Source organism: Panthera onca, chromosome B3 (assembly GCF_046562875.1).
Source record: "Panthera onca isolate mPanOnc1 chromosome B3, mPanOnc1 haplotype 2, whole genome shotgun sequence".
NCBI classification, from domain to species: Eukaryota; Metazoa; Chordata; class Mammalia; order Carnivora; family Felidae; genus Panthera; species Panthera onca.
Window position 1 is genome coordinate 6,040,990 of NC_138344.1, and position 10,080 is coordinate 6,051,069.

The 10,080-nt window shown below is 41.6% G+C and overlaps 1 protein-coding gene across 4 annotated transcripts in view; it reads right to left on the bottom strand.

Annotated features, from left to right (window-relative positions):
- WDR93 (WD repeat domain 93) overlaps positions 1 to 10,080 on the bottom strand; it is a 49,627-nt gene that overhangs the window by 39,202 nt on the left and 345 nt on the right. For 3 of the 4 annotated variants that reach the window (XM_078449012.2, XM_060617659.3, XM_078449014.2), the window contains exons 2-3: positions 2,248 to 2,592; positions 1,449 to 1,641 (exon numbers count right to left, since the gene is read on the bottom strand). In XM_078449012.2, coding sequence (XP_078305138.1) covers positions 1,449 to 1,641; positions 2,248 to 2,550 — 496 coding nt within the window. In that variant the 5' untranslated portion in view covers positions 2,551 to 2,592. The remainder of the gene's footprint in view (positions 1 to 1,448; positions 1,642 to 2,247; positions 2,593 to 10,080) is intronic. The other variant, XM_060617658.3, reaches the window with a different exon arrangement.

A 10,080-nucleotide genomic window follows, 5' to 3' on the forward strand; every position in this document is an offset into this window, starting at 1 on the left:
ATGACATGTTCAGGCTGTTCTCCCTCCTGGATCCTCCCTACCGACGCTGGCCCATCCTCTTGTCCTGGAAGCCTCTGGAAAACACTCATAACTTGCCCCAATACCCATAATCCAGAAGGGCAAAGGCAAAGGGCCCACCCTGTAAGCAGGTCTAACTCGACCCACTAAACATCTGAGGGATATCTGCTCCATGACCACAAATGTCCCAGGGACAGCCAAGACACTCTCTTCCCTCAAGCGCACTGCACTGAGGGTCACACGGACGTGAAAGCAAGTAAACATGCAGCGTGGTAGATGCGATCCCATCTTTAGGCCCCACTCCTCCTGAGTATCAACATTCCCCTTCCTGCTGCCCCAGGGCTGCGCGTGGTCAGCTCAGACCGCTGAGGCCTTATTCCCCTATGACTGCTGTCAAGGAATGGCATCATCGTCCACCCCATTATCTAAGGCAGAGAGGAGGACCATTTTTCTCACCTCCCCACTCACATCCCTGCTCACCTACCCCATACGCATATTCCACTGCTGGCCGAGTTTTGCCATTGTGTTTACCTTTTTGTTTTTTAAACTTTTTATTTTGAACTAATTTTAGGCTTGTAGAAAAGTTGCGAAAATAGTTGAGTTCCCATATATTGCTCACGTCACTTCCCCCGTGATAACATCTTACATGAACAGAGCACCATTTTTCTTTTCATTTTACCAGCCTGTGCCTTGGTTCAGAACTTCATAGTTTCTCTCTTCGATGAATGCAACACTTCTTCTTGGTTTCCCTCCCTGCCCTTTTTTTCTTTTTCTTTTTTTTTAAGCAGCAAAAGATGGGTTTATTTGGGAATAGTAGAGAATTGCAACCCTGGACCAGCAAACTACTGCAAAACCACATCTCTGCCTCTCATTTTGACTTTTCAGACTGCTACCATGGTGTCCTTCCTAAAATGCCAATCTGGTCAGGTCACTCACTCTCCTGTAGAAACAGGGCCCTCCAAGACCCTATGGTTCCATATACAATAGTCCTCATGAAGGCCTGATTCATCCTCAAGCTGAGGGAAAAGAACCAATCCCTGGTTTCTATGAGCAGCAAGATTTCTGAGTACCCAAAGGGTGGGGACTCTGGGTCCACGTTGGCTGGTTCAAATCCTGCCTGTACCCCTTACCTTCTATGTTACCTCAAGTGAGTTATTTAACCTCAGTGCCTCAGATGCCTCTTCTGAAAAACAGGGATAATAAACTGTACTTACTTCCTAGGGCTGCTGTGAGGGTTAAATGGGCCAACCTATGTGTAACGTTAGAATAGTGCTTGGCACACCATCCTATTCTGTAGACGTTAGTTAATGCTACGTGGTCAGGGAGAATTCTCCATGTCTGGCCTCACCCATACCTGGAAGGGAGATTTAGTTGAACGGTCTATAGACACTTATAAATCAGGCTAAAAAATAAATAAAAAGAACGAGTACCCGTTTCATCCACAGGAGCAATAAGTATTTCACTTCCCAAATCTGCGGCCCAGATGGAAGTGACATCAACCTTAAGTTTCTCCCAAATATACAGTCGTTTAGCATCGTACAGATTATAGATGGAGAACCCTTTGGCTCCTCCAATGAACACATAGTCTTGGGAAACAGCCATACAATTTGGCATTTTGTTGAGCTGGGAAAACAAAAACAAAGAAGAAAGGAATGCTTTTCAGCTGCCCCCATCTGCAAGAATATGAGCTGACTTTTCAGAGTGGCATGTGGGTCCTTCCTGGATATAGCATCACCCCAAATAGTGCTCATCTAAATATCTTGCCAAGCATCAAGACAGTCATAGCATTCTACTTTTAGGGGAAAGGAGCCAGAGAAAACAAGTACACATTCACAACACTAACCCTGACCACGAGCCCTCTGAGGAGTGGACAAGTGGTCCCATTCCCTGTACTTTTTTCATGTAGAACACTGCGGAAAGAGCTATAGCTGAGGCACTGGCAGATTCTCAACCATCAAGCAAAAGGGTGATTAATATATTCAGAAGTATTTTTAAATAACAACAGAATATAAAAGACTTTCTGTATAGTCTTCAACTAACCAGAATATCCATTTCCCCGGAGCAATTACAAGACCCATTTTAATCAACGACAGCATGCTTATAATCTTTCAGAAATGCCCCCGTCTTATTGAATGAAGGATCCTTGGAGGAATTCCTTCCCCGGATCAGGCGTTTTCATTTATTAGTACTCAGCTGGGAAACAGGGACTCGTGGTCGGCGGTTCCGTACCTTGCTTTCTACAAGCGGAAGGTAGATGGTGGGCTGGACCCGGCTGTGCTCCGCTTCCCTCAGCGCATCCCTCTTCATGATCACTTCCCAAGCCTGGTCAAACAGAAGGTTCACCATCTTGTTGATCATTCGGTAAGGCTGAGGCAGGGATTCCAGCTCCTGTTCTGAATCTTTGAAGGCAAAATCCTTTTCATCGTCCTGAGGCCAGTCCTGCTCTGTTGGGGACGGCACCTCCAGCAGCACCTTTCGTACAAAGCTGGAGAGCCTCATCTTACGGACTTGACTTCCTCCGGGGGCTGACATCACAGAAGCCGGCCCTGGAAACTTCTATGAAACTCTGAAAAGCTGATAAAGGAAGCAAGCGAAGGTACTTTGAGAAACAGGGAAAGTTACCAGAAGACAGCACGTCATCCCTTCTAGCACAAAAATAGGCCCATGGGGACTGTTTATTCTAGAGACGGGCACTTTCCTTATTTACCACAGGGCCCTTCCTATTAGTATGGATATCATGTCAGTATGGATATATGCTTTTCATATTAGTAAGGAGAGCAGCAGAAACGGGTATTGACAAGTCGCATCTTCCAGGCCAGGCTGGCCCAAGATGACGTGTGTGCACTATGGTGCAGGGAGAGGACTTAGGTATTCTTGTTGCCCTTCTCCTTCTGCTAAGAGAGCGTCCGTCTCAGTGCCAACTAGAAGCCAGCCTACCCGCTACGTTCTCCTGCTTCTTCCATCTCCGCAAATGGCTGTGCCCAGGCCAGCTGGGTGGCGAGCCACGTCTGCTCTCCTTCGTTTCTTTCACCTCCGACCAGATGCCGTTAAGCACTTCTAACCCTTGCTGTCTCATTTGCTCCTTTCTCTCTAAGCCCACAGCTACTAACCAGGAGTTCTGTAGGCACAGTGCCCAGGGCCTGTGAGATTTTTCTAGGGGCTACAGAAATGTTTGAGACTTGAAAATTGACTAAAAGCAGACAAAACCCCCGCAAAATCAAAACTGTTCATCATTCACAAAAATATTGCAACTTTCTGGCTCCAGCCTGCATGTGGGCATCATGTTTCTGTACAAACCTGTACATATTATAAAAAAGGCTTTCAAATATTATAGTTAAATAAAGGCATTTAATGTGGCACATGGGGTCTGTTTTAAGATGAATAACATGTAGCAGAGTGGGGTCCTGCACTGTCAGCACTGGGGGCCGTGGAAGTCTTGTAAAAACCCATGGCCGTCATCTTTCCTCACCTGCTAGGGTACACCTGTGATGTTTCCGGCGCATGGGTAGAGGAGCCAGGTGTCTGAATATGAGAGAAAAGAACCACCTGAAAGAATTGGTAGGGACAGTAAACTGAGCTCCCACGGGGCCAAGAGTAATGCCTGGTGGAAACAACCAGGGAGAATGGAAAGCCTCGTAATTCACAAGCTTTGGGTGGAGTGCTCAGAAGAGTCTTGCCAAGTAGCGGGGAAAATTAGCCCTCGAATAAATGCCGCTCTGGCATTGCCAATCTAGTCTTAGAAGTTACGAGATCAAACGACTGATAAATAACTGCATACCAAAACAAAGCTTAAGAATACTTAGAGGAATACAGAAATATCCAGCATCTAATGAAGGAAATGTCTGGGATCCAATAAAAAAACTACCTGGCATTCAGAGGCAAGAAAACACACCCATAATGAAGAGAAAAGTCAATTAATTGAAGCTGACTCATAGTCAACACAGCTATTAGAAGTAGCAGGGAAAAAACAGTTATATATATAACAACAGAATATAAAAGACTTTCTGTATAGTCTTCAACTAACCAGAACACCCATTATATATATATATACATATATGTATATATGTATATATATATATACATACACATACACACACACACACATATATATATATATATATATATATATATATATATATATATATATATTCCACATGTTCAAAAACGAAGAGGAAAAGTCAAGTAGAGATGTGGAAGGTACAAAGTAACCCAAACTGAACTTTTATTTATTTAGTTTTAAACTTTTTAATGTTTATTTATTTTTGAGAGAGACAGACAGACAGGGCATGAGTGGGGAAGGGACAGAGACACAGAATCTGAAGCAGGCTCCAGGCTCTGAGCTGTCAGCACAGAGCCCAACACGGGGCTCGAACTCACAAGCTGCGAGATCATGACCTGAGCCGAAGTCGGACCCTCAACTGACTGAGCCACCCAGGTGCCCCACCCCAACTGAACTTCTGGAGATGAAAACTACAGTGTCTGAGATGAAGAACACGTTTGATTAATCACAAACTTTCAGAGAAAAATAAACTAGAAGATTAGTGAATTTGAAGATACGGCAATAGAAACAACCAGAAAAAATGAAGTGAGGTGTGGGAGTTAACCTGAAGTTCCCTAATATGTATGACTGAAATCCCCAAAGGAGGGAAGAAACAAAAAAAAATCTGTAGAAATAGACAAAATATGTCTAAATATGATAAAAACTATAAACTCACAGATCCAAGAAGAAAAACAAGTCCTAAGGAAATGAAACATGAAGAAATCTATACCAAGGCACATCGTGATCAAAACTAAAGATGCGATAAAGACAAATTTTGAAAAGCAGCCAGAGGGAAAAAAAAAAGACGTGAATAAAGGAACAAAATACAGGAGAGCAGCAGATTTCCTGAAGGAAAGCACCAGTGAGAGAGCAGTGAAGCAGTGTTCTAGAAGACTCTAGCCAACGACAGCAGTGTTCAGCTTCTTTTTTAAGTACGTATGAAACATTTACCAAGACACATCACATCCGGGTCTGTAAGCCAAGTCTTAATAAATTTAAAAGTACTCAAGTCATACAAACTATGTTTTCTGACCACTCAGAATTATTTTAGAAGTCAATAACAGAGATTTAGAAAGATGCAAAACCTCAAAAATAACACGCTTCTTAATAACTTATGGATCACTACACATACTTATTAGAATGGCTAAAATAAAAAAAAAAGTATTGACAATACTAATAAAGATGCAGAGTAAGTGGGCAGGAATACAAAATGATACCACCCTGGAAAAGGATTTGGCAGTTTCTTATGAAGTTAAACATATATTTTACTCTATGACCCAGCAAGTGCGCTCCTGGGTATCTACTCCAGGAGTATGAATACTTACACTCACACACAAGCCTGTACACAAATGTTTATAGTGGCTCTACTTACAATTGCCAAAAATAAAAAAACAATCCAAATAGCCTTCGCTGGGTAAGTGGATAAATCAACAGTGGTGTATCCACATAATGGAATACTCCTTGGTAATAAAAAGTAAAAAACTACTGACACACACAAAAATCTGGATGAATCTCAAAGACATTATGCTCAGTGAAAGAAACCAGTCTCAAAATTTATGTGCAGCGATTCTATTTATATGGCATTCTAGAAAAGACAAAATGAGTAATGGGGGACAGATCAGTAGTTGCCAGGAGTTATGGGTGGAGGAAGAATATTATTAAAAAAAAGGATAGCATGAGGGGGGTTGGGGGGGGGGCGATGAAGCTGTTTTACCCAGATTGGAAAGGAAGATTTAAAGCTGTCTTTATTCCTATTCAATATGATTATCTACATAGGAAATCTGATGAAATCTACCAAAAAATCTACTAAAACTAATAAATGATGTTGGCAAGGTTGCAGGATATAAGTTCAATATACAAAAACCTACTGTATTTCTATATACTGGCAACAAAAATCAAAATTGAAATTAAAAAATACTATAATAGTATCAAAAGTATTATATAGGGATAAACCTGGCAAAAGTTGTATAAACTGTACACCTAAAGCTGTAAAATATTGCTGAGAGAAATTAAAGGAGACCTAAGTAAATGGGTTGAGATACTTTGTGGGTTAGAAGACTCAATTTTGTTAAGATGTCAATTCTTCCCAAATCTAAAATTCAACACAATCCCTATGAGAGTCCCAGATGGCCTTTTTTTTTTTTTAAGAAATTAAGAAGCTCATTTTATAATTCATATGGATATGCAAAGTACCTAGAATAGCCAAAATAACTTAGAAAAAAAAGGACAGAATTGGAGGACCAACACTACCTAGTTCAAGACTATTATAAAACTACAGTAATCAAGACAGTGTGGTATTGACATCAAGCTACACAAATAGATCAGTGAAACCAAATAAAAAGTCCAGAATTAGACTCACATATGAACAGACAGCTTATTTTTGACAAAGACGCAAAGCTAATTCAGTGGGAAAAGGATAGTTTTTTTTTTTTCCAATAAATAATGCTGCAGCAATTCAATATCCACATGGAAAAGAAAATGAACTCTGATCTATACCTTCAGCATATACAAAAATTCACTCAAAGTAGATCATAGACCAAAATGTAAAATTTTAAACCATGTAACTTCTGGAAGAAAATATGGAGGAAACCTGTGCAATCTTCAGTTAGACAAAGATTTCTTAGATATGACATTGAAGCACAATCCATAAAAGAAGAAATGGGTAACTTAAACCTTTCAGAAATAAGTGTATGTTTTTCAAAAACCACCATTTAGAGAATAAAAGATAGTCCACAGTCTGGGAGAAAACGGTTGCAGGTCATATATATGATAAATTACTTGTGTCCAGAATATTTTGCACATTCTTAAAACTCAGTAATAAGAAATGACTCAATTCTTTCAAATGGGCCAAAGGTTTGCGCACTTAACCAAAGAAGATATAACCGACGGACATGGGCACACGAAGAGATGTTCCATGTCATTAGTTAGTGAAATGGAAATTACAAGCACAATACATGTGTATTAGGATGCCTAAAGGTAAAAAGATCACACCAAGTGTTGTCAAGGATGTGGAGGACCCGGAATCCCTCCAACTACTGTTGGGAAGGTAAAATGGTACAATCAGTTTGGAAAACAGTTTAGTAACTTCTTAAAAAGTTAAACATATGGGGCGCCTGGGTGGCTCAGTCGGTTAAGCGTCCGACTTCGGCTCAGGTCACGATCTCGTGGTCCGTGAGTTCGAGCCCCGCGTCGGGCTCTGGGCTGACGGCTCAGAGCCTGGAGCCTGCTTCCGATTCTGTGTCTCCCTCTCTCTCTGCCCCTCTCCCGTTCATGCTCTGTCTCTCTCTGTCCCAAAAATAAATAAACGTAAAAAAAAAAAAATTAAAAAAAAAAAAAGTTAAACATACTACCTACCACTATAGCCAGTCATCCCACTCCTCAGTATGATATAAGGGAACTGAAAACACATCCACACATAGGCTTCTACATGAATGCTCATCATGGCTTTATTAGTAGGAGCCCCAAACTGGAAACAACAAATGTTTATCAATAGGCAAACAGATAAACTCCCAGACAGTCACATCCCATATTTAGTGGGCATACAAAATAGCACAGCCACTTTGGAAAATAGTCTGGCAGTTTCTCACAAAGTTGAACATTCACTCGTCCTATGATTCAGGAATTCCATTCCTACATATTACACAAGAAAAACTTAACATTTCATATGAAAATCTGTACTGTGCTATATTTATAGCACCTTTATTTATAATTGCCCCAAGCTAGAAACAACACGTACTTCAGTGCGTGAAGAGTTAATGAACTATGGTAGGTCTATACAATGGAATACTAGTTAACAATAAAAAGTTATAAACTACCGATTATGCGAAGTGAAAAAAATCAGATAGAAAAAGCTACATACTACATGATTCAATTTGATATTGTGAAAAAGCAGAGTTATAGGTATGGAGAACAGACTATATAAATCTGTGTTTAGAAGCACCCTGTGCTTTATCATCTAACGTATCATTGTGTTGTGTTTACTATTTACTCGCATCCCCCATTAACCTTTTACCTTAGGCTGAGAGCTTAGCACAGTGGTCGGGACATGGCTAACATTCAATAAATTTGCCTGCAGTATTGCCCTACCCTGGGACATAAATTTAGAGGATACTTCTGTCTCTCTCCCAAGCACTTCCCTCTGAAAAGGATGAGTAATTTGTGGGGCCAAGAGATTATACCCACCCAGAGCCTAGATGCACCCTTCTGGAGTCTAGACCGTGTTCAGGTACCTATACCCCTGAAGTTTACTGCCCAGATGATGCCAAGGCCTGCACAAACTTCTTTCCCAGCTTTCTCTTGAGGGCAGGCCCAGATGCTAATGTGTGCACCCCTAGACGTGAAAGATGGCCAAGGCATGGCTATTTGCAGGGGCAGGGGCAGGGGCAGGGGCAGGGGCAAACTTGGATGTGGCTTGGAATATCCACACATTGCACGTAAGGCCCCTCTCAGTGATGTGAATGGCAGCCAGGAATGAGAAGAGAAGGGGTGTGGGAAAGGACCAGGGGGCCAGCTCTCCCCACAGTACCATATTCCAGCTGGGTTTCCAGGTATTCCAAGCAGCCCAAGAATTCCTTTTTTTAAAAATATAATTCATTGTCACGTCAGCTCACATACAGTGTATACAGTGTGCTCTTGGCTTTGGGAGTAGAGTCCCATGATTCATCGCTTACATACAACACCCAGTGCTCATCCCAACCAATGCCCTCCTCAATGCCCATCACCCATATTCCCCCCTACCCTGCCCCCCCATCAACCCTCAGTTTTTTCTCTGTATTTAAGAGTCTCTTATGGTTTGCCTCCCTCCCTCTCTGTTTGAAACTATTTTTCCCCTTCCTTTCCCCCGTGGTCTTCTGTTAAGTTTCCCGAATTCCATATGAGTGAAAACATACGATATCTGTCTTTCTCTGGCTTATTTCACTTAGCAGAATTACCCTCCAGTTCCATCCACGTTGTTGCAAATGGCAAGATTTCATTCTTTCTCATTGCCAAGTAGTATCCCATTGTGTATATATACACACCACATCTTCTTTATCCATTCTTCAGTTGAGGGACATTTGGGCTCTTTCCATAATTTGGCTATTGTTGAGAGTGCTGCTATAAACATTGGGGTACCTGTGCTCCTATGAATCAGTACTCCTGTATCCTTTGGATAAATTCCTAATAGTGCTATTGCTGGAGCCCAAGACTTCTGAATGTGAAACTGGTAGAAGGTAGAAGAACAGAACATATCTAATGTGACAATTGGGTTACCTTGACTTAAAACTTTTAAATATTTAAACGTATGGAATGTGTGGGGCGCCTGGCTGGCTCAGTCAGTGGAGCACAGGAGGCTTGATCTTGGGATCATGGGTCTGAGCCCCACTTTGGGTGCAGAGATTAGTTAAAAAAAAATCTTTGGGGCACCTGGATGGCCCAGTTGGTTGAGCATTAGGTTCTTGATTTCAGCTCAGGCCATGATCTCACTGTTTGTGAAATCAAACCCCATATCAGGCTCTGCACTGACAGCACAGAGCCCACTTGGGATTCTCTCTCTCTGCCCCTCCCCCACTCTCTAAATAAATAAATTTTAAAAAATAAAATCTTTAATATTAATTAATTAATTAATTAACATATGGTATGTGGGTCTCTATTTGTAGTCCTACCCCGGGGCCTGCAAATGTTAAGGGCAGGCCTGACAAAGGGAATAAAGATTACAAAAATAGCTCACCTTACTTTTTGATTACAGGGGTACATTATAAAATTACTGCTATGGAAGGGGTGGGATTTCACATCTTCAGGCCCCAGAAAACTGCCATTCAGTGGTGCAGTTTCATCATAATTAACTTCTGCCTCCACTGTGTTCATGTTAGCCCTTCTAGGACTTCCTCAAGTAGCAATCTTCTTACAGTACTCAAGAAACCTAGCAGACAATTCTCTCACTTTACCCAGCTCTCCGTGCTAGAAACACATGCCACAAACTGGCTTATCTCTGCTCTAACCATTTCCTTCCCCAGACCTGGAGCTGCTGTTCCTCAAGGGAAACC